Source organism: Salvia hispanica, chromosome 2 (genome assembly GCF_029641045.1).
Source record: "Salvia hispanica isolate PSC_SH4W2 chromosome 2, Shi_PSC_v1, whole genome shotgun sequence".
NCBI lineage: Eukaryota > Viridiplantae > Streptophyta > Magnoliopsida > Lamiales > Lamiaceae > Salvia > Salvia hispanica.
In genome coordinates this window covers 37,917,265-37,943,152 of record NC_142693.1, presented here as the reverse complement: position 1 = coordinate 37,943,152, position 25,888 = coordinate 37,917,265, and the positions used below count along the sequence as shown (strand labels likewise).

The following is a 25,888-nucleotide window of genomic DNA, read 5'->3' as shown; positions in this document are numbered from 1 at the left end:
ACCCATTAACGACACGAACCGTTTCGGGTCAACACGACACGAACACGACACGAACCCATTAATGACACGAAAATAAGTATTAAAAAATGAAAATAATAAGAATAATAATATTAAAATATTATGTGTTAATAAGAATAATAATATTAAAATATTATGTGCTAACGGATAACACGAACACGACACGAACACGACACGAACACGCATTGTTAACGGATAACACGAACCCGACACGAACACGACACGAAATTTCCGTGTCCTTAATGGGTCAACCCGATAAGGACACGAACACGATAAACTCTGACCCAAACCCATTAATTTCGTGCCGGTTCGTGTCGTGTTATCGTGTCGTGTCAAAAATTGCCAGCCCTAATTGAAATACTACTACAAATATACATATGTTTTCTACAACCATCCTAACAGTCATTGAAACAAGCATACACTATGTCAATAGTTGTTAACATACTACTACAACCATACATTTGTATGTTTTTCTACAGCCTTCCTAACAGCCATTCAAACAAGCATACACTATGTCAATATAATTATGTCAACACCTATTCAAACAAGCATACACTACTGTCAACAGTATATTATTATAGCTATATCAATAGCAATATATAAAATGTCAATAATCTTAAAAATTTTAACAAATCCTTAACTGGAAGGTGATACTTGTTCTCTTCCATTTTTTCCAGCAGCATTGTTCGTTTCCATCTCTTCCGATTCTACCATCGCTAATCAACAAAAAAATTTAGCAGGAATCGAATTCATAAAAACGAAATCCAAATGTGTTTTCATACACCAAAATCGAAGCAATATACTTAAAATTTGAATCAATTTCTTAACCTGAAGAAGTCGGTTCAACCGTCGCTGATTTGGAATGCCTATTCTCTTCGATCGCTGCTTCAGCCAATTCAGCTTCAATCGATGTTTCAACCGATTCTTTTCGATTTTGCTCTTCTATTGTCATCGTATAAAACTCTGTTTGAATGTTTACGGTTTGAATTTTGAAGATCAGCGAGATTTTGCAGATTTTGAAGGGGTTCGAATTGTATGAATTGTATGAAGATTTGAAGATTTTTCAGCAGAGTTTTAGAGAGGTTTAAAGAAATTGGATTGAAATACGTTTTTATGTTTTAAGCTTTTTTATTAATGAAATTACAATTATACCCCCTTGTTGACATAATATGATATCTGTTGACATTTTGTTAATCTTGTGGATGAGTGGCCTATATTGCATCTCATTTCTCAATTTAGCTAAATAATCTCAACCTAACAAGACCCTATATAGGGATGTGTTAAAATGACAATCCCTCTTAAAATAACACCATACCACCATTCCTAGTCAATCATTTGTATACGTGGACGAATAATCAGCTACATATGGCAATCATAAAAAATTTGCAAGGGTAAATTTACGCGGACTGCAACATTCAATACTCTAGACTGCAATATCCAATATGCTAGACTGCAATCTATAGATTGTTGTAGATTGTTGTCTAGCGTTTATACTATTGCAGTCTAGCATATATAATGTTGCAGTCTAGCGTGGTGTCATAGTGTCATTTTAAGAGTGTTGTCATTTTAACGCACCCCTATATATATATATATATATAGGGATGTATTCAAATCCTTTTCATATCTTTTGTCCTTTTTCCTTCTTAATCCTAGCCCCACAATTTTGTCATCTGACGGTTAGATTAATGCCACGTGCCATTTAATAATGCACATTTTCATTCTAATAATGCACAGTGGCTAATAATGTAAATTATAGACTAATAATGCACATTTTCATTCTAATAATGCACAACGGCTAATAATGCAACATTATAGACTAATAATGCATTAATCACAACCATCCAATTCAAGGATCCAAGGGCTGAGATTAAGAAGGAAATAGGACACTTAGGGTGCAAAGGAGCCTAACGCACCCCTATATATATATATATATATATAGGGATGTATCCAAATACTTTTCATATCTTTTGTCCTTTTTCCTTCTTAATCCTAGCCCCACGATTTTGTCATCTGACGGTTAGATTAATGCCACGTGTCATTTAATAATGCACATTTTCATTCTAATAATGCACAGCGGCTAATAATGCAACATTATAGAACATTTTCATTCTAATAATGCACAGCGGGTAATAATGCAACATTATAGACTAATAATGCATTGATCACAACCATTCAATTCAAGGATCCAAGGGCTGAGATTAAGAAGGAAATAGGACACTTAGGGTGCAAAGGAGCCTAACGCACCTATATATATATATATACATATATATATATGTATATATATATATATAGGGTCTTGTTAGGATGAGATTTTTGGGCATAATTGAGAAATGAGATGCAATCTCAGCCACTAATTCACAAGATTAATTTAATGTCAACAACTATCACAATATGTCAACAAGGGGGTATAATTGTCTTTTCATTAATAATGTAGAGGACAAAAATAAAATACATTTGAAATCATTTTCTAAAGTCTTCAAATCTTCAACATTCAAATCTTCAAATCTTCAATTCTTCAACATTCAAATCTTCAAATCTTCAAATCTTCTTCAACATTCAAATCTTCAAATCTTCAACATTCATATTTTCAAATCTTCAAATCTTCAACATTCAAATCTTCAAATCTTCAACATTCAAATCTTCAATTCTTCAACATTCAAATCTTCAAATCTTCTTCAACATTCACATCTTCAAATCTTCAACATTCAAATCTTCTTCAACATTCAAATCTTCAAATCTTCAACCTTCAAATCTTCAAATCTTCAAATTTTCAACATTCAAATCTTCAAATCTTCAATTCTTCAACATTCAAATCTTCAAATCTTCAAATCTTCTTCAACATTCAAATCTTCAAATCTTCAACATTCAAATCTTCAACATTCATATCTTCAAATCTTCAAATCTTCAAATCTTTAAATGTTCAATTCTTCAACATTCAAATCTTCAAATCTTCAAATCTTCAACATTCAAATCTTCAATATAAATATCAAATGTCAACAACTCGTATTAAAATGTCAACTAACAAATAACACTTATAATTAACATATCAATACCGAGAATATCGATTGTCAACAACTCATATTAAAATGTCAACAACTAACAAATAATACTTACAATTCACATATCAATACCGAGAATATCGAATGACTCATATTAATATGTCAACAACTAACAAATAACAATTACAATTCACATATCAATACCGAGAATATCGAATGTCAACAACTCGTATTAAAATGTCAACAACTAACAAATAATACTTATAATTCACATATCAATACCAAGAATATCGAATGTCAACAACTCGTATTAAAATGTCAACAACTAACAAATAACACTTATAATTCACATATCATTACCGAGAATATCGAATGTCAACAACTCGTATTAAAATGTCAACAACTAACAAATAACACGTACAATTCACATATCAATACCGAGAATATCGAATGTCAACAACTCGTATTAAAATGTCAACAACTAACAAATAACACTTACTATTCACATATTAATACCGAGAATATCGAATGTCAACAACTCGTATTAAAATGTCAACAACTAACAAATAATACTTATAATTCACATATCAACTACGATGTCAACAACAAACATTATTCATGTCAACTACGATGTCAACAGCAAACATTATTCATGTCAACTACGATGTCAACAACAAACGTTATTTATGTCAAATATTATGTCAACAACAACATTTTACAAATAATTAATGTCAATAACAAATATTTTCATGTCAACGACCTATATTATTTATGTCAACAACAATGTTTTACATATAATTCATGTCAACAACAATGTTTTATATATAATTTATGTCAACAACATTTTTCATAAAATTTATGCCAACCACCTATATAATTCATGTCAACAACAAACTTTATTTATGTCAACTATTATGTCAACAATAACATTTTACAAATAATTAATGTCAACAACAAATATTTTCATGTCAACGACGTATATTATTTATGTCAACAACAACGTTTTACATATAATTTATGCCAACGAGCTATATAATTCATGTCAACAACAAACGTTATTATGTCAACGAGCTATATAATTCATGTAAAAAATAAACATCTTTATGTCAACAACTTATATAATTTATGTCAACAATAATATTTTAGGCAATATCACAAACACCTTATATACACAACTCAAAAAGATCCGAATTGAACCGAATATGCAGTGTACTCCTATGTACGCCTATTTCTCCTACGAATTGAACCTTCAGTCATAGGCAAATACAACGAGATTTATCGAAATTCGAACAACTGCATAAAAAAATTCAATTCAGCCAAATATGTGTATAGTTGACATGAATTTGTGTATGTGGTTGACATTAGTTAACATTAAAAAAAGGAAGATAGTTAAATCTTAAATCTAACTCTTAGCAACTAATTTCCAATTGGGGAATATCACCAAACACCTAGAGTGCATTATGATTAAGCTTGATTCTCCAATCAAATCCAATCCAATTCCTCCCGACTGCCATCACCAAATCAAATCCAGTCCAATTCCTCCCCACTACCATCACCAAATCACAGATCAAATGAAGCGGTTGGAGATGCAGGAGAACGGAGTCAATGCAGACGCGGCGGAGGATTTCGCCGGTGACGACAAATGCGGCGAGAAGTCAGGGTACTTGACGGCGGGGACAGCGGCAAAGCATAGAGAGAGGTCAAAATCGGAGCATAAAATCTGCAAAAATACACTAATTCTAACTAATTAAATAATTGCAACAACACTAAATTAGTAAATTAAAAATTGATTTCATTGAGGATTTGCGATTAAGTGGAATTCAATTTTGAAAAATCTGAATATTACCTAGCGGCGTTGAGAGAGAATCGTTTCTGCGGCTGTTTATGCCTAAGCCTGTGCAAATCGCCGCCGACCCAGAACTCCATAACGACGCAGGAGAAATTCGAAGCTTCGAATTCGGCGAAAAGTGTAGGGAGAAACGGATGATCGATGAGGCGCATGATCTTCCTCTCTATCTCCGCTCTCTGCATCTTCTTCTTCAACACGAGAACGTCGTTGTCCACCACCTTCATCGCGTAGAGGCGGCCGTCGTCCGCCGCGCCGCAGAGGCGGCAGAGGTAGATGTGGCCGATGTCGCCACTGCCGATCTGGCGCATGAGACTGAAATCGCGGAACGTGAGGTTCGATTTCAGGCGGATCGCCTGGAACGAGGAGTCCGATGATCGGTGCGGTTTCATCGCCGTCACTTGATCAGGCGAGCTCGGCGGAAGCTTGAAGGAGAAGCGACTGAAGCTGGTGCAGTGGCTTAGAGTGGCTTTTTAAAATTATCAGAAATTACTATTCTGCCCTTTCATATTAAATTAATCTAAAAATATTTATTGTGTGGCAAAATCTGGACCACGCATTTAATAAAAATGAGGGGCTGATATTGCATCTCATTTCTCAATTAGCCTAAATAATCTCAATTGATCGCAATCCTATATATATATATATATATATATATATATAGGGGAGTGATCAATTGCTAACTCATCATTTAATTGCTAACTACAACTAATTTAAGGCCACATGATTTTAAAAAACGTGTGGTCTACAATTTGCCACGTGTAATTTTCATTTTTATTAATTAAATAAAAAAAAACAAAAAAAAAAACGCCAAATTAGGGTTTTGGATGAAAATGTCAATATAGTGTTTCGAAAATATCAACACAATGCTTTGAGAATGTCAACACAAATTTAGGATTGACATTGTATATGCTTTATATTGACATATTATCTTAGTTGTATTGACATTAGCCTGTGTACGAAAAATACGAAAATTCTAGATTTTTTTTTTCAAATTTTGACGTTGGAACATATGCATGTAATATATTGTTAGAATCCTTATAAAATTATCTTTAATTTGATATATGTTATATGAATTTAAAGTTTTGGGATTTCTTTTAAAAGTTAGTTATAACTAACTTGACATTAATACCCCTATTGATTTTTATTGGAATTAATCCTATAGCCTTATTGACGTTTTTTTGTTGATCGTATTGACATTTTGTGGTTAATGATCTAGGCCTTTAATTTGAATATCTAATGGCTATTATTAAGTTGTAGTTAACAATTAATCATTGAGTTAGCAATATAACACTCCCCTATATATATATATATATATATATATATAGGGGAGCATTATACTCCTTTTCATCCCCTAGTGTAAAACATAGGACTAATTTAATCCCTTAGATTTATTAATCTGATGGATGTGATTAAATATACGTCGCTACATTATGATACTCTAATTTTACATTATTGGGCATTTTGGGTATTTGACAGAGGACAGTTCAAACTCCACGCAATTTACGGATTTATTTTTGCAGCGGTGATTCATTTTCCACCCATTTTCTTCCCCCATTAATTCAACTTCCACCCACCCTCTCTCATCCTCCATTAATCTGAAAAACCGCAAAACCTAGCCGTCGCTTCAAAACCACAAAAACCACTCTCTCTTCGCGACGAACGGCGTACACCCAGGCGAATCGGTGAGTCAACAATTCCGACGACCGAGGTTTGGTGGAATAACTAAACGATGGCTGGAAGAAAGGTAAAGCCCAAAAATTAGTTTTTTTTTTTTCAAATTAATGTGGATTCTGAAGTTTAGGAAGTGATTGTCGGTTTTTTGGTAGATTATTTCGTATCAATTTTTATTTCTAGGTTAGATTTAGTTGTTTAGGGTTTTTCCAGGGGTTGAGTTGCTGATTTTGTAATTTTCCATTCCATTCTGCGATAATTGTGAAGATTTTGTAAATTGATGTGCCATTGTTCATTTGGGTTTTCAATTAATAATTACCTAGGACGACTCTATGTTTTTCCCCTTTGTTGTTTCGTATACTGCCTTGGGAATAGTGGCTAATTCAACATCGTTGATGACTTACAGCAAGTGAAGTGCTTCATTAAAAATGGTCAACAATCGAACCACTTCGAAGAGGCCTGCTAGCCAGTCAACGGGTAGACGATTGGTTGATTGTTTAGTTTGACTTGAACATTGGTAAACTAGTTATACGCATTGTTGGGAGTTTTATGTTACATTACAAATTCATACGTTTGCATTGTTTATCCAACTCGTTCATAGCTTACTAAATGAAGCTGCATTTGTGGGCACTTGTTGTACATTGTTCATGTTTTCTTGCTTTTTTCCTGATATACCTTCATCTATTGGAAGTTGCTGTACATTATTCTGTGGATTTAGTACATTATGTGTAGGAGATAATTTGTACATTCATTTGAGGTACATCATGCATATAGTTTAGTACATGAATAGTTGTTGTGCTGCATCTTTTTGTGTTACATTATATTTTCTCATTTTTGCATCATGGGTCCAATTCAGTACATCATGTAAATTTTTTTCTTTTTTTCAGATATAGGTTCATCTGTAGGAATTTCCTGTACATTATTATTTTAGAAGAAGTACATTATGTTTTAGTGATATATTGGGCAGACATGTAAGCTACATCACACATATAAATTAGTACATGAAAAGCTGTTATATTGTTGAATCTTATTGTTGTGCTAGATCATAGTATTTACTTATTTTTGCATCATGGATCATAATCAGTACATCATGTATTTTTTTTCTTTTTTCCAGATATACCTTCATCCATAGGAAGTTCCTGTACATTATTGTTTTAGAAGCAGTGCATTATTTTAGGTGATACATTGTGCAAACATGTGAGCTACATCACATATATAAATTAGTACATGAAAAGCTGCTACTTTGTTGAATCTTGTTGTTGTGCTACATCGTATTTAATTATTTTTGCATCATGGATCATAATCAGTACATCATGTATATTTTTTTCTTTTTTCCTACATCATGTATATTTTTTTCTTTTTTCCAGATATACCTTCATCCGTAGGAAGTTCTTGTACATTATTCTTTTAGAAGCAGTGCATTATTTTTTTAGGTGATACATTGTGTATACATTTAAGCTTCATCACACATATAAATTAGTACATGAAAAGCTGCTACTGTGTTGAATCTTGTTGTTGTGCTGCATCATATTTTCTCATTTTTGCATCATGGATCAAAATCAGTACATCATATATTTTTGTACATTTTTTTATCCACTCAACAACATTATTTGTGAATAAGTAACAAAAGAGCAAGAAATGTTCAGGATGAGGACCTCAGGGAAGATATGCCAAAGTCATCAAGGCATGGAATGCCTCAGGTTAACGAGGCAGCGGCCGAGGAGCAAGCTAAATAAGCTAGGATTAAGAAGAATGACAATCTATATTTCAGGAGATGTCATACTGAGTTTGTTCATTTTATAAAGATGTTTAATCCTCGACAGATTCAAGCTGTCCATGAGTTAGGTTTTGGTCTGGAATAGGGTGTTATTATGAAACAATTAGCGGCACTAATTATTGAATTGCATTTGGTTTTAGTAGTAAATTTATGGGATAGTTTTTGATAGATGGATGTTTGGTCTTTGTAGTTAATTTATGGGATTTTTTCTGATGGATGGATGTTGGCCATTTGTGGAAAACTTATGTGTTTTGTTTTGATGAATTAATTTTGGTTTTTATAGTGAATTATGGATTGATGGTTTCTGCAGTCAACTTATGGGATTCATATTAATGTACTACGGGAATGAAATAATGTAATGTACAAACCGCTTTATATAATGTTATTTAGATAATAATGTACACAATGTATTCAATAATGCATATTGTGTTAAAACTTAAAATGATGTACATAACTAATAACATAATGCTACATATAATGCAACACATAATTTTTGAAACATAGGACACAAGGCATGACATAATGCACAAAATGATCTGGATAATGAGTAATGTAAATATAATCTTAGACGATATACTACAAAGAGAATGTCTAATATGGAGTTGTTAAGCAAGATAATGAGTAATGTAAATATAATCATAGACGATGTACTACAAAGAGAATGTCTAATATGGAGTTGTTAAGCCATACTACGTAATACTAAGTAACATTACTGGTACTGCACAATACTAAGCAGTAGTAAATAACAAATCTCATGATAAAATAAGACACCAACTTAAAAATCTGAAAACAATGTACGAAATACAAAATATAATACAACCGCTAATTCCTAATTGAAAATTGGTAGCAAATGATTTAAACTCAAAGTCTGGACAAAAAAAATTGAACATTAATTAACACTTCATCTTTCCTTTACGCTTCTCTTTGTCTTTGCCGAGCATACACATCGTAAAAAGCAACAGCAAAATCAAGTGATTTAAACCTTTGTCCAGCAAATGGCTTCAACTCTAGATAGTATTCAGGTACAACCACAACTTTAAACAAAAAAGGAATACGTCAGCTAAAACGCAACACATTATACAAACATAAGCGTACGAAATTGCATAACATCCTGCACAGTTGCACGATGTACTCATGTCTCTGGTTCATGTTTTAATACATTACCAACTCACTGGTTTTACTTTACAGTTTCAGATTGATTCATTACAAGAGTGTACTTGTACATCAACTGTTATATAGGACAAAATAAAAATTAGTGAATAATGTTGGTAATATGGCGAAGCAAACAGTGATTTATCTCCATGCCATTTGTGAAGTTTTAATTCATCATTCAATACTACAACCTAGCCCCATGAATTTCTAAACCCAAAGGGGATGGATTCAATTCAATGTATGGACGAACAATTGCTGCATGACATTAAAACAATGTTTTTGAACATTACTACACAGGGCATACATTAACGTCTTAGTTGCGTACATCGTCACACCGTATCACTACATCAACTGCTTTTCGAAACCATAGTACAAACATACATTAAACCTAAAGTTCTTTTACTACAACCTAACCCAATGGATTGGTAAACCCTAGGGGAACGGATTCATCTCTGTGGTGAAGTTAGTTTTCTTAAATAAGAGGTTACTACAACCTAGCCCCATAGCAATCTAAACCCTAGGGGAATGGATTCATCTCCCTGACCTGAGTGAAAGTTTTCTGTAATCAGTTTCACATTATGCGGCAACGTAATGCAAATACAAAACAAATACGAAAAAAATTAAAGGAATCAATGAAGGAATTAATTAAATTACCTTCTTCCATTGTTGAAAAAAATGAAACCATTAAAAGAATAGTACAAATAGTCGGTTTTACGTGAGAAAATACCTCACCAGATATCTTCAATGTAGAAAGGCGTGTATAATTGAGGGAGATAGGAAAAGGGATCGAATATAATTGAGGGAGAGAATAAAGAACTTTGAAGCCGATGAAGAACTACCGTTGATCGAATTTTTGGAAGCAATAACACATAAATCCTCTTCTACAGAAATGACACAAAGAAAAAGATTCACTGTGATTTTATAATTAAAGAAAAGCAATCTCCAATTATAATAATTGAACGTGATTCATGGGTTTTAAATAACTGCCAATTTTGTGCTCTCTCCTTTTTACCCTTTTTTGAATTTTTTTATTAATTATTTTAATTACATGTGGCTTATATAATAACCATCAGATTACACTAATCAATGGATGAGATTAGTTTTCCTTTTTAACAGGTTTTTGCACATTAATCTGAATACATCCCTATATATATATATATAGGGTAGTGATAAAATGCAAACCCATATATTGTACAAACTCCAAACTTTTTCAACACAATATCAACATAATGTCAACACAGTATAAAATTTCAAGATTTTGATATCAACACAATATCAATACAATGTCAACGCAATTTCAACACAACATCAACCGTTGACATTGTGTTGACATTTTTTGTTGCTATTATTTCATGATCTGTTGATATTTTCTAACGGTCCAGATCATAGTTTGGAGTTTGTACAATATTTAGAGTTTGCATTTGATCACGTCCCTATATATATATATATATATGCCACCATAGATAGGATAACACCATACCACCAATATAGTCTGTTAGATCTCATCTATGGACGGCTAGGATTAAGTTTCGTGAAAAAACATGGGTTTGCAGTCTACTGTATTAGATATTGCAGTCTACTGCATTAGATACTGCAGTCGTGGTAAACTGCAATATTGTTGTGGTAAGACTGCAATATTCAATGAACAGCACTGCAATCTCGTAACGTAAAATTAGAAATTTCCTATTTTACCCCTCCGTGTTTTTACACGTGGCAGCATGACAAGCACACGATTTTCATATCCAATGGCCTAAAATGGTGATATGGTGTTACAATAAAGAGGGTTGTCATCTTAGTACATCCCTATATATATATATATATATATATATATATATATTATATATATATGAATTTTTACTTCTAGAATTTTTTACTCAATTATTTTATATTCTATGTATATAATTTTTTTTTATAAATATCTAGATATTTTTACTACATGATTCTACTGATTCCCGTTACACAATATGTAGATAATTGTACTACATAATATCTAAATATTTCTACTTAAAATATCTTCACAAAAATTAAGTTTATTTTTAATCCAACATGTTCGGATCTTTCTGAGTTGTTCGGCTAAAATTCTCGAGATCAATTTTGATGTCAATAACGTTTGAGACCCATCTATCCTTGCTATCTATCTCTGTGGTTAAGAATGCATAGAGAACGTTTTTTAAAAATATATATGTTATGACAAATAGGGTAATGGTGTAATCGAGAAACAAAAGAACGTAAGGAGACACAGAATTTACGTGGTTCACCAACGTTGTGTTTGCTACGTCCACGGGCAAGAACGAAGAACAAATTGTATTATGACTGCGAATACAGATACAAAGATGCCAATTCAGAAATAAGGCTGCTACTGCTTTTAACAAATTCTCGTGCTCTACTTCTATATAAATAGGTACAAAAGACAAACTGGGCTTGATACAACAATTAAACCCAATAACAGAAACATATCATTCTTGGCTTGATCAACTCAGCCCTTCGACTTGATCAACTCAACAATGATTCAACGACAACCTAATAACTGATTGACTCAGGTTACAACCCCTCAACTTGATCAACTAAGCAATGATTCAAGGCATCCTAACAATATAGATAAGGAGAATATGACTAATGTTGTTGCAAACCAAACAAAAGAATTCATCCCAAAATGTTATTTTCCGTCCCATTTTAGATGTCACACTTTCCTTTTTAGGTTGTTCCACAAAAGATGTCACATTTCCTCTTTTGGAAAAAGTTACTTCTCACATCAATTGTAAAATTATATTTTTTCTCATCACTTAGCACACAAAATAACATCTCCTAAAATCTCTTGCCATCTCTCAAGTGTGACATCTACTATGGGACAGAGGGAGTATATAAATCACACGTCAGTTGCTCTCACAATCGGTGTGAGACATTAATTTATTTAATAATCCATCCCTTGTAAGAGCTCACGTCCTCGTTAGTTATAGCTGGTTTTTTGTCATAACACCTCTCTGAGTCGGCCACAAACGTACTCATTGGTTACAACTCTCTTTCGTAGGCCACCACTACAAGTTGTTTGAGCTCTCAATAAAAGTACCAATATTACATAACAAAAGGGAGAATTCATTTCCAAAGATTAGCCTCTTAGAAGAAATAGTTTATTTAATTTATAAAACCTCACATCAGTTACTTTCACAACCGATTTTGAGATATTGAATCAGTACATAGGCTCTTTAAGAAACATGTAGTTAGAGAGAATACGACCGGTGCCATCCATAGTTTTAGTGCCATCTATTGTTTTAAAGGGACTAAGAAAAAAGGGTTTGGATTTTGATCGAAGAAATAAAGCAAAAGGAGACAAGGGATTACATTTACGACTTAATTTCAAGGTGTAAATTTGATAGCCTAACTCACTAAAACAATTAATTAATTGTTTATTTGATTTAATTGAACTTTAAATTGATTTGGATAAATTTAATTTATTAAAAATCTTGCATCCTAAATTATATTATGTGCAAAGTAGATATATACTTTTTCGCAGCACAATATATCTTTTACAAAAGTATATACCCTTTTTGTGGAATATATTTATAAAATTGTAATAATGCGCTATATTTTTATTATCATTCATAACCTTTATTCTTAAAAAAATATCACTAGAATTCCCTTGATATTAATATTATATCATTAAAAGGACTTTTGCACTTTTTTAAATTTTTTTTAACCAAATACCTTCAAGCTCTAAGAGTATGTATTTGGTCTTTTTCTTGGGAGAGAGAGAACGGTCAATTTGACTGTACTTGCTTCATTCATTTATGTTGTATTCTTCAAGGAGAAGTCGTCAAATTATATGGCAAATAATTGCTTGTCATGATACACATGAAGGGAAATGAACGAATAAAAATTCACCCTCTCAAAAAAGAGACATATAAATAGCTCTTATAGTTTGAAAAAAAAAGCACCACAAGGGTCTAACAAAATATACAATCACAAACGAGGTTTTTTTAGCCACTTTTCGGACGAAAATGTTCAAATGGCTTGAAGGGCAATTTTGTCTAATAAGCTCCAACCTGCTCACCTACTCTATATTCACCTGCAGAGTTTTGTCAAAGCATACAGGTGTAAGGGTCATATATCCTATGATGTTGCATTCAAAGAGTTAATTTATCTCTCTCTTCAATTTATTTTTCTATTCAATTTATTTCTCTCATTTTAAGAGGGTTTTTCGTTCTCTTTTGGTTTTAGTGTGCTTCTACAGTTAGTGTGCATCGCCATCCCTGAGTTAGTCATCGCAATTTTACGCATCTTTCACCCAGTGGTGGACACAGTAAGGAGGGAGGAAGGGCTTAAGCCCCTCCCAAGAACGTTTTTTTTTTGTTTTGTTTTTTTTTCTACTTCATTTTTAAAAAAAAATTCGTAAACACTCGTTAGCCCCTGCCAAGTTAAAATTATTGGAGAGTAAATTATTGAAATTGGACGGTAAAAAGGGCTGAACTAAGTTTTGGAATTGAAATTGCAGAGCAAAAATGGCTGCCCTCGTTTTACGGATGAAGATGAATGCTTTTTAGAAAGTTAATAATATAATTGTTATATTATACTACTACAATATTGCCCTGTAAGGGCATCCACAATAGGGCGGACTATAACCGGTCCTAAGCTCCGCCCTATGCACCGCCACATCAGCATATTATCCTCCACCTCTTCCACTTGCAATAGGGCGGACTATACCCCGCCCTAAGCATTTTACTTGTATTTTGAATTTATATAATTTATGCAAATATATCAAGCAAAATAAATAAATAAAAACAAAACAATTAGGGCAAATCCTACATTTACTTAATTAAAAAAAAAAGTTACAAAATAAGAAATAAAAAAAAAAGTGCACTACATATAAAAAAAGGTGGCTAGTCTAGAGTAGTCCCAACTTGCGGCTGAGGCCATCGATCATCCGCTGGATGTCTTCGGTTTGAGTCGGGTCAGTCGCCTGCATCAGGGCGTTGTGCGCGTCCAACAACGTCCTATAGTCGGAGGAGGCCACTAAATCCGTATAGGCATGTGCCGCCGCAGAAGGCGGAGTCGTGGTCGCGCTCGAGGTCGCGCTCGGGACCTGGTCAGGCGGCGCGGCGGACGAGGATGTCGCCTTGCCCTTGCCCTTGGCAGCCTTGATGCCGGGGGGACGCCGGGAGGACATCAGTGTGCCAGAACTCTCATCCTCGAACAAAGGATTGTTGAGGTCCATTGGAGATGAGCTGCTTTCGCTGCTTGTATAATCACCGAAGGTGCGTTTCGACGCCCTCTTCTTCGCCGCTGTTGATTCGGGCAGCATACCTCCAATGAACTTCTGCTTCTCCTTCAAGAGCGCCCAGGACTAATAGTGCTTGAAGTCGCCGTACAATGACATGTACGACTGGATTACTTTGTCGTGCACATCCGCGAGACTCTCGCCCTGCCCCCTCTCGCACTTGTTGTACTCCCCCGCGAACAAATTGACTTGCTTCTTTATTTGGTTCCAGTGCTTGCGGAGCGACTCCCGTTGGCGCTTGTAGGCAGTCGGCGGCTTGGATGCGATGTATTTCTCGGCGATGCACTCCCAATACGCAATAATCTTCTGATTGTTGGCGAACACCAGATCCTCCGAAATATCAATCCAACATCTCGTCAAGACGATGGATTCTTTTGGCTGGTAGTTCGCCCTCCCTGGGGCGAACTCTTCATTCACCGTCGTAAGCGGCAACTTCTTTGCCTTGGGCCGCCTCTTCTTGGTCACGGAGCCCGAGGCATCGGCGGCGGCGGAGCGAGCGGTGGCGGCGGACGACCGGCCGCAAGATGGGGCCGGTGTGTGGGTGGGAGAAGGGTCTATATCGGACATCCCGTACGAGTCCGTGCTGAAATCGGGATCATACTGGGTGTTGGTGTCAAATGGCCGGTATTCATCGGGTTCTGTACACGGCCATCGTGCACTGCCGAACATCGGACTATTCGGACTTGGGTAATCTCCGGGATTCATTTTGTAGAAAATGTAGTGTGAATTTGAGAGTGAAAGGAGTGAAAAATGAAGTGAAAAGTGAGGTATATATAGGTTTTGAAATTGAATAAAATTAAAAAAATAACCAAAAACGCGTGTGCATCGTCCATCGCATCGTCCACGATGCTACAGTGGCGGACGATGCATCGTCCGTCCCATTGTGCATGGCCTTAAAAGTACCTCGTACAATTGTAGATATATATGTCAACTATGTAAGCTGCTCTCTCATATTCTACCAAATTAAAAGCGTAATCAATTTTAAACATTTCTTTATAATTATGAGTGCCGCTTTAAAAATGTAATGTGTTCAAATTTAAATTTTCATTTAGAGAATGTACAAAATTCTGATCATTTAGAGAATGTACAAAATTCTGAATGAGATTTCAAGTTGGTACTATTATTTAATAGTCTTTCTGAAATATATATTTATATAGAGTGAAAAAATATTACTTTAAGTCACATCCTCTTGATGTGTAAGTAAGTGTGCCGGTACATAAAGCAGACTGCATGGCAGGGCAGCGTCAGCATGGAGTCTGTGTTTGACGAGAATGCCCTTTTAGGGGCTGAGGGTGTTATGGTCCGAAAAAATCTCATTTGTGATTGTATATTTTGTTAGACCCCTGTGGTGCTATTTTTTTTTATTAGGAGTCACCGGTGTAACAAATGCAAAAGTTAGAGACATTTCTTGCAGTTCACTCTTTAATTTAAAAAAGTCTTATAAAATGTAAAAGTCTTTCTGGCGATATTATATCAATATCCGGAAACTTCTGACAATATTTTTAAACAATAAGGACCACGAAAGATATTAGTGCAATCTCTCGAGATAAGTATAACATATAATATTCAGATTTGATCGATTGAACCATCTAAATGGTTCAATTAATGGATTCGTGGATGAATAAATTAATGGCGAAATTGTGGTAACCTAAATTTTTTGGCACACACAAATGACATGAAATTAACACACGCAAAATTAATAGATTCGTATAGTGGCATATTGTGTTCATGTTTTTTTTATCGTGTCAACCTGATAATGACAAATTTTGGAAAGTTCAGGTCGGACCGGTTGTTTGGATATTTATTTATTTATTATTATTCTCTCCGTCTTATTGATGTTAGAACATTTTTTTGTATGTAGATTAAAGAAAATTAAGTGGAGTAAGAATAAAGTAGGAGAAATATAAGTGAATAAAGTAGAAGAGATTAAAGTAAGAAAAAATAAAATAAGAGATATTAATTGTGTTGTATTTTATAAAAAGAAAACGACATACAATGGACTATCCGAAAAAAGAATGACTAAATCATACTCCCTTTGTTCCATGTAATAAAATTAATTTTTTTTTTTATTTTGGGAATTCCAAGATAATTGAGTCATTTTTATTTTTGGCAAAAAGTAATTCACCATTTTACTTTATTCTCTCTTACTTTTTTCGCCATCCATTTAATACACTATTCTTGAACTCCGTACTAAAAAGAAAAGACTTTATTAACAAGAAACAAAGGAAGTAGTTGGGAATACTAATGTCTCAACTTTCATGTGGCCTCCATTCTTTGCCTCATACTTCATGATCACCACGACCACACACTGTAGAGTCATAAAATCATTTATAACATGTTTGAATCATTTCGTGTCGTCATTGAGTGTAATAGCATTTGTATTGTTATGGTATTTTTATCATACTGTGTCTAGACCTTCTCAAGGTTTATTGAACCGACGATTAAAACCGAAACCGTAACTGTGAGAATTTATTCGAATCGAAATCGTTGATTTTTGAATCATGGTTCGGTTCAGGTTCAAAAATTTTCGAACCAAAACTGTGCCGGAACCGCCGGTTCTGGGCGGTTCCAAACCAGAACCGTGAAAAACTGTCGAAAAACCTTGAATCCAAGCCGGAACCGCAAAAATCGGCGGTTCGGAACCGTGAAAAACCGCCGGATTGTAACGGCGAAAAACCCTCGCAGTTCGGTTCCGGTTCGGCAATTTCCAAAATTGGAACCAGCGGTTACGGTTCGGAACAGCCGGTTCCGGAACCGTGGGCACCTCTAAGTCTGTGTCTATACAACATAATTTTTCTAACTAATTTTGTCAGTGGGAGGGGGAGTGTTGTATTTGTGTTTTCCTGTAATAGGTTGGATCAGCAGTATTGTTAAGGATTTTATAAAAAATAAAAGTCATATGTGGTCCTAAACATATGACGATTTTACGATTTTCGTCAAAAACATTTTCTTTTGAATTATTGCATCCCGTACAAATGCAAACGGTCCGAATTTGGTCCATTTTGGATGGCGCCGTAAAAAATTTGACGGTCAACGCCAATTAACTCAATTTTAACTGAATTAAATTTTTTAACTCAATAATGGGTTCTACCTTTTTGGTATACATATTGACTTTGTTCATCCACCATCATCATCCCCTCCATCCACAAACGACCCCCAATCCACATATATTCGACTGTGGCTTAGAGGAAGTTGCCGATGTCATGAACAAGTGCTCCCATTTCGGCATGATATGGCTCGACTTTATCCTCATCACGGCTCTGCACTTTTACCCCTCAAACAGTGGCGGATCCAGAAATTTTATATTGAGAGTGCGATAAATAGTTATGTTGACTTGAAACTTTAAAATCCAGTCGATCTTCTCTTTTGTTATCTCAATTTTTTCTATTAAGTCCTTGCATTATAGTATAAATTTTTTTTAGAGATATTACTTGAAAAAAATTCACTATTAAATTGAGGATTTTTAGATATTTATATAACAAAAAATTTATTTTAATTTTGTAAAAAGTTCGAAATATTTAACCTAAAAATAAAATGTATTATATTTTCTATAGAATCTAAAATATGAGCATAAATCGCATAATAAATAGACAGAAATTATAGAGAGATTAAAACATGAGCATAATAGAAATAAATAGATAGAAATCTCCAAAAATAGATAGAAACTAGAGAGAAATCCCCAAAAATGCTCTTAAAAGGGGTCAAACCCGGATCACTGTGGAGAAGCGCTGCTTTTACCACTAGGCTACTTCCATATTTTGAGGGTACAATGGTACCCCCTGTCCTTAATTGGATACGCCAATGCCCTCAAATGCTCCCAATTTCATTTCCTCGACACCATTGTCATCTAGATCAAGAATTACCCCCCCCCTCTCTCTCCAACACTTTTACCCTGTAGCATCCAATATCATCTTTTCCCCTTCGCCTCCTCGCCATACCCGCCGCTGCCGACCTCGCCTCACAGCCGCCACCTCCGACGCCGACTTTGTCCCTAGTCTCCAACAAATCCAAACCGTCGCCGAATTCCATCAGTTCGTTCCACAAATGCCGCCGCCACATCAGATTCAGCGTCTGCTCCGCGACGACGACCTTCCGCCTTTGTAATTTTCTCCGCCGCAAAGATTGAGCTGCGCGTGAGCCGTAGTGAATGAAGGCGACGGGGTTGTAGGGGCGGGCTGCATACTGGCAAGAAGATCTCCACCACCCACTTCCCCAGTCCTGATGCCGGATGCCACTGTGGATTGGGGGCCGTTTTCTGGGGATGAAGGGGATGAGATGGTGGATGAACAAAGATAATATGTTCAGGACCAAATAGTGAGAATACATTATTGTGTTAAAATTGTTAATCTAGTCAAAATTAAGTTAATTGGCGTTGACCATCAAATTTGTTCATGCACGTCCAAAAATAATGGACCAATTGTAAAACATTTTCATTTGTTCGGAATGAAATAACTCAAAAGATAATGTTCTATAAAAAAATAATAAAATCTTCATATTCATATAGTATTTAAGACTGCAAATGACCATCAAATTTGTTCAGCCACACCATTCCCACTATGGCGCGAGCACTCCAAGCCCTTGTTCCCAATCATACGGTCACCGGAATCCCCTATTTCCGGCATATGATTCAGATTTCCTCACCAAACTTCCCCCCTTTTCCCCGTCGCAAGGCCAATGTAGCGCCTCTTCTCTGGGAGCTCCGTTCACTTCACAGAATCCGCAGTATTAGAGCAAGTGCGAAGTCCCTTGAGGTTAATCCTTGCCTTTTCAATCCCTCGTTTTGCTGCAATTATCATTGAAATAAAATTAATTCTGTAACATTTTGGTGTGTTACAGGGAAATGAAGAAGGAGAAGGAGAAAAGTGGCTTCCAGAAGTTGCAAGTCCAAATTGGACCAAATCATTAGCTAAGATTGCTTCTGATAATTTTCTACCTTTAGGTATGATTGGTGTTGTTTACTATAACAATGCTTATCTATTTTTATCATCATCGATATTATCTGGTTACGCTGACCATCCAAATTGGACAAACTATTGTGGTTGTATCAACAACTTCTTCAATTATATTTTTTTAGCTTGATTTGTGGTGTTATTGCACGGAAATTGTGTGATATATTGAACAATTCACTGTGGTATTCAACTTGCAATCTAATGCATTCGCCTAATTGTGCTTGCAGCTCTTATATGTGGAGTATTATTGGGACTTGCAAATCCTGGTCCCGGTTGTCTTGCTGATAAGCTTTATGTATCAAAAATTAGTACTTTCGGGATATTTGTAATTTCAGGTCAGGTTTCTCATTCCTTCTGACGTTGTTCTTGAATATTTTTTGATAATACTGTATATACCTTTCCCACTTTGACTTTCCATGGTTTTCTTAGCTTGGTCTAGTTTTTTTTTTCATATTCCAGGACTGACGTTGCGCAGTGATGAAATTGGCGCCGCTACTGATGCATGGCCAGTTGGACTGTTTGGGCTGGTATGAGCTTGCATTCTTCCATACAATTTATCCTCTTTAATTAGTCATTTTGTCTCATGGCTGGGAGGTGAAGATAAGGTACCTGTGGCTGATGATACTTTAAAGTAACTCCAATCAGCTTCTGTTCTTTATAATTTACGTATAGTATATATTAGCTATGCTGTTATGAAAGATTTTTAAATCCCACTATGATGTTGTCTTAATATCGTACCTTGAGCAGGGGCGTAGCCAGGATTATGCTTAAGGAGGGGCAAAAATAGTATATAGGAAAATTTTATACATTTGAGAAGGGGCATTTAGTGTATTTGATCTATATAATTGGAAATGTGTGTATGGAAATGTAATAAGAAAAGGAGTGTGAGGAGGGGCAAATGCCCCATGTGGCTATATAGTGGCTCCGCCCCTGACCTTGAGTGGATGTTAACTTAGATTTTAACTTGAAATCCTAGACTTGTACATATTCGGAATGCCCTTTGTGAGATTATAATTTTATATGAATTCTTTATGAATTTCGATGTGTTGAAACACCATCGTTCTTACCTCTCAAGTACCTTAGGTAAGCACTCACTTTCTACTTTTTGTTGTAATACAGGCTTCAATTTTATTTTTGACTCCCTTCTTCTCGAAGATCATATTGATGCTCAATCTCCAGCCACAGGAATTTGTTACAGGTTTGAACTATGCTCTGCTTTGCCCTGACATTGTATGAGTCCACTTGTTGTATCGATAACCAGAAAATGAGGTGTTTGGGTCAAGTTTGTTCTCTGAGAAGAATAATTGTCATAATAAATTGATAGATCGATTCGTTCAATGTCATAAACTATATCCATTTCTATTTAGAGGGATCAATATTTACGAAGAAAAGTCTGGATGTCATTATTACTAAGAAATTAAGAATATATCCTGAGAAACGTAATGTATATTTGGTTTAATTTTGGGAGTGAAGTGAGGAGGGAAAATAGGAAACAGACAGCCCTAATCTTCACTGACTAGAGTGGACAACTTTTTTGTTTCTATCTATCATCGGCCCTTTCCATTCATCTGTTTATCCACCAGTTTTCCTGTTTATGTCTGATGAGATTTCTGATTTTCACAGGACTTGCTATATTTAGCTGTATGCCTACAACTTTATCTAGTGGAGTGGCTTTGACACGGGTAACTGAATGTTATAAATTCCCAGAAGGTGTCTGCGAATGGTTTCGCAAACCAGAAAGAAAATGTTGCTGTTAGCTTGACTGCAGGTTTGATTTGACAAAACACAGCTAGCTGGAGGGAACTCTGCTCTTGCACTTGCAATGACCTTGGTATCAAATTTATTGGGAATTCTAATTGTAAGTTCTAGTCTTCTGTGCTTGGACTTGTTAACTATTCTTGCTGCAAAGAAAGGACTGAAATCTTTGTTGCATAACAGATACCTTATACTATCTCAAAATTCATAGCTGCTGGAGTTGGGGTAGCTATTCCAACTGAACAGTTGTTAAGAAGCCTTGTTCTCACGCTTTTAGTTCCTCTAATCTTGGGAAAGGTGAAGCTTTACTGTATTTACTAGTTTTATTAATCTATATTTGCATCCTAATTCACTCCATTTATGTTTTCCAATCTAATAAAGATAAGGACATACTTTCTCCAATATTTGCTGCAAAATAGTACTAGCATATAGGATAAGAAAATGTAAAAAAGGTAAAAATCCTCAAGGCATAACTGGAAAGCTAACAGTTGAAATTTTACCTTAAAGTCTGTAATGTTAGGAATGTTCCAATGAGAAAGTAATTTAACTTTTGCCAGTTATGTATTCTTGCTAATAATTTTCCTCTTTTTTCCCCCCAATTAGAATTAACCTGATGCCTTTGAGGTTTGCATTTACTGATTACTTACATCTGTCACTCCAATCAACAGGTTGCTCGAGAACTCTCAAAAGGTGAGACACCTCTACACCCTCTTGGTGTTTTAATAGGACGGCTGGCGAAAAAATAATATTTTATCTGTGAATGCATTTTCTCCTTTTTCATTGTTTCACCAACATCTTGCAGGTATAGCAGACTTTGCAGATGGAAACCGTAAGCTTTTGGCAGTGATCAGCGCAATTTTCCTTAGTTCTGTAAGATGCACAATTTTGATTTGTTCTCACATTTAAATTATGTTATTGTTGTCAGTTTTAAAAACCAAATAAATTTGGGCACCACTTCTATCTTTAGTGACACCAATTGGATATTGTTATATAATTTGAATGTTATCACTTATCAGGTAGTGTCAAGATTATGTGTTGTTAATCTGAGAAAATTCCTTTTAGGGTGATACTTAAATTTACTTCTACAATGTCGTAAATAAGCTGATTATGCTAGCAATATTTCATAAAACAACCCAGTGAGCAGCAACTGACTCACTGTGTTACTGTCTGGAGTGCGTCAGTTCGTCGGTTTAGATCTATAGTCCTCCAAGAACTCAGCTTGAGGAGTGCTAGGTTATAAGTTATGACCCATCTCTTGGTTTGCTGGTCGATTCTTAGTTTACAAGTTTTCATAAATAAACATGACTACCTGTTTCTTCCATTCTTCTTTTTCTGCAACAATCTGATATTGATTGACTATTTTAGAATTGTGGTTGTTGGCCAATATATTGTTTTGAAAAGACTTTCTACTATTTCAAATTTTCTCCTGATCGTTGCCCCTCATGAAGGCCCCTTGGATTCAAGTCAGCAGATCGAGGTCCCTTCTTTTGATGGTGAAGCCTGAAGTTTTCCTCGTAGCTGTTGTCCTGGGAGTGTATGTATATCTTCTTCTTGCAATTAGCTCTTCTCTTATATGCTTTGTGTTATCTCTGAAAGAGATTATAAGTAAGAACTCTTACATGTGCTGTATGTTGTCCAAGCACATACTAATATGTTAAGAAACTTATCAAAACCTTTGCTTGTGTGAGAAATTTTGAAATTATTTGAAGGCCATCTTGTAGAACTGCAATTCTGGAAAAATATGGCTTAGGTCGTTATTATGATGAGGCTCAAACTGAGAGATCAAGCATTACACAATTTCTATAAGTGGATGCCTAGTATTTTATTCTATGGGGTACTGAGCAGGTTCTTGTTAAAGCCAATATCAAAATATCACGTTTCTTAGCACCACAACAGATTCCATGTCTAAAAATGTCTTCATTTCTCACCTCTTTTGTTCTATTCATGGCCTTCCATAGTAAGTTGAATTGCAAAAACTTGGATTGATGTTGTGTAAAGACCCTTTTGTCAGTTGCTCTTTTTCCTCGAATACTATTAAGGTGATTCTGATACTATATGATAGGGAGTTATAGCAGCTGCATCAACTAATTACCTTCCTAACATTTTGCAGGATTCTTCACCTCACCTTATTTTCTTTTAATGCTTTGTTAATCCCGAGTCTTTCGCTTATAACTGGAGGTAGTAAGTCGCCTTTCGCCAAGAAAGAAAATACCAGTGCTCTTCTATTAGTAGCCAGCCAGGTGAGATGCGCTTTGTAGTTATTTTTTTTATTAATTGATGATAAGGAGCGATCGACATTAATTTCTTCTCTAACCCATCTATAGCAATTTACTTGAACATTTAAACAAGAAGGATAAAAGAATTTAAATTACTCACATTTTTGTTACTGTAATATGATATGCCTTCATGCTGTATACTTTTGCAGAAAACCTTGCCGGTGATGGTAGCAGTTGTTGAGCAGCTTGGTGGTGCCTTAGGTGCATCTGGCTTACTAGTCCTTCCATGTGTGGCAGCCCACCTTAACCAGGTGAACAAAGTTTTCTCATCCTCTCTTAGTCTTATCGTACTTGCTTCAGCTGACAAGGATCGTCGTGTTGTAGATTATCATCGACTCCTTTATAGTGAGCCTCTGGAAACGAAAGGAGGGCTCATTTGATAATGCCAAGATAGCATAGACTCTGACATACGTTTATGAGAAGTATAAGTGAAATGGAAATTCATGTAAAAAACACCAGTAGGGGGCCAAACATTCAACTGTCCGTTAGCAGCATCGTCTGCAGACATCACATTCGTAATCGCTTCCTGATCCTCTGAAAATTGATACATGTCTAGGTTGATTTAGATATTACTGTAATGTGGTAACTGGTGACAAAATGGTACTGGGAATGCTTCAACTTTTGAGGAAAATTGAAGGATATTTCACTTTAAATGTGGATCAGAGAAGTTTCAGTTAAAGAAGAACTACCTTGTTGTATTTTCATTGCGAATTTACCATATTCCATTCACGCACCCAAATGTGAATCTTATCCACATGTATATATATAGATATCATAAGCTCAATCTCAGAATCACCACAGTTAGAAATAAATAAAAAAAAATCGAAATATCTTCCCATTTTCTCCTCCTTGCTCTACTCTTAGTCTCTTACCACTTCACTATTTGATGCAAATAAGTTGACAGGTTAGTTGATCATATCTGACTGAACCATGGTCAAATAAATGTTGTTATATACTCTCTGAATCATATACTATAACTCTATAGATATCAACATTCAATATGATCAGGTGATATACCAGAAGAGACTGGTCATCTAACTAATTTGCAACAAGTTAAAAGGCCCGTTGCCAGCAACTTATAGTCAGCATGACATCCTTGCTTATTTTGCCTCGAATGAACTAAGTGGCTAATGCTACCTAATACTACTTTCTCTAATTAAATAACTGTCGAGATAGTTTCATCATCAACGCTCTTATTAAATGGATCAACTATTGATTTATTTGTTATCACTTAAAATATATGTTATCATATTGTTTTTAAATTTAACATATTAATTTATAATAAATATTAGTACTCCTTAAGTAAATTAGATTGTGCATCGCACAAGATTAACACTAGATATTATTACGTCAATAGTTGTCTAAAACATAGTATTATGTACTTAGTAATTAGTACCCGGAAAGTAAATTGGATCGTGTTTGTGCGTTGCACGTGGTAGATACTAGTTCATTATAAAATTCATGTCAGCTTTTTAATGTGGACATAGGGAGAATATTGTTTGAATTTTTCAACTCTGAATTTATTATTTGGTTATTCTAAAAATAGTTTAAAATTTCATTTTTATATCCAAATTCATAACAACTATAATTATAGTCAGATTTTACGTTTGGTGTTCATTTTATTGACCGAATTTAAATCTCCACAAGCAGTGGCGGACGCAGGATTTCGGCTCTGGGGGTCCAATTTACTATAAACAGTTGTAGAATATTTTTCGATATTTACCTCATCGCAACTAGTTATGGCATGACTGGTAGAAAGTTGCGAGATATATAGATGAATAATGTGTATCGAATGATAAAATGATGGTGACAATAACTTTCTTTGTCCACTGAATGTATAGTATGTGTTTTTCGACACGAGAATTTATTTAGTGTTATTTTATAAGTTAAGTAAAGAAATAATAAAGTAATATAGAGAAAAAAATATGGAGATGATGTTGTTTCTGTAATGGGGAGAAATAAATAAGGAGAATTTTTTAATTGCAAAGTGTGTGCGAAGCAAGAAAATGAGGTGTGTCTATTTGTTTTTCGACACGAAATTTTATTTAGTATTATTTTATAATAAGTTAATAAATAAATAATAAAATAAGAGAGAAAAAAAATATAAAGATAATATTTTTATTATTGAGAGTATCAAATAAGGAGAATATTTTATTGCCAGCTTTTGTAT

At 34.8% G+C, this 25,888-nt stretch overlaps 1 protein-coding gene and 1 pseudogene across 1 annotated transcript; one reads left to right on the top strand and one right to left on the bottom strand.

Annotated features, from left to right (window-relative positions):
* Nucleotides 1-4,584: 4,584 nt before the first annotated feature.
* LOC148932348 (protein kinase PINOID pseudogene) lies at nt 4,585-6,960 on the bottom strand (annotated as a pseudogene).
* Nucleotides 6,961-19,261: 12,301 nt separating this feature from the next.
* On the top strand, nt 19,262-24,371 carry LOC125202587 (Sodium Bile acid symporter family). Its single transcript, XM_048101024.2, has 14 exons — nt 19,262-19,489; nt 19,575-19,677; nt 19,915-20,022; nt 20,147-20,214; nt 20,807-20,885; nt 21,311-21,369; nt 21,477-21,545; nt 21,626-21,739; nt 22,111-22,132; nt 22,245-22,312; nt 22,891-22,976; nt 23,553-23,682; nt 23,868-23,969; nt 24,043-24,371. Exons 1-14 carry the CDS (start codon nt 19,295-19,297, stop codon nt 24,115-24,117), a joined length of 1,278 nt encoding a protein of 425 aa, XP_047956981.2. The 5' UTR covers nt 19,262-19,294; the 3' UTR covers nt 24,118-24,371.
* Nucleotides 24,372-25,888: the final 1,517 nt, after the last annotated feature.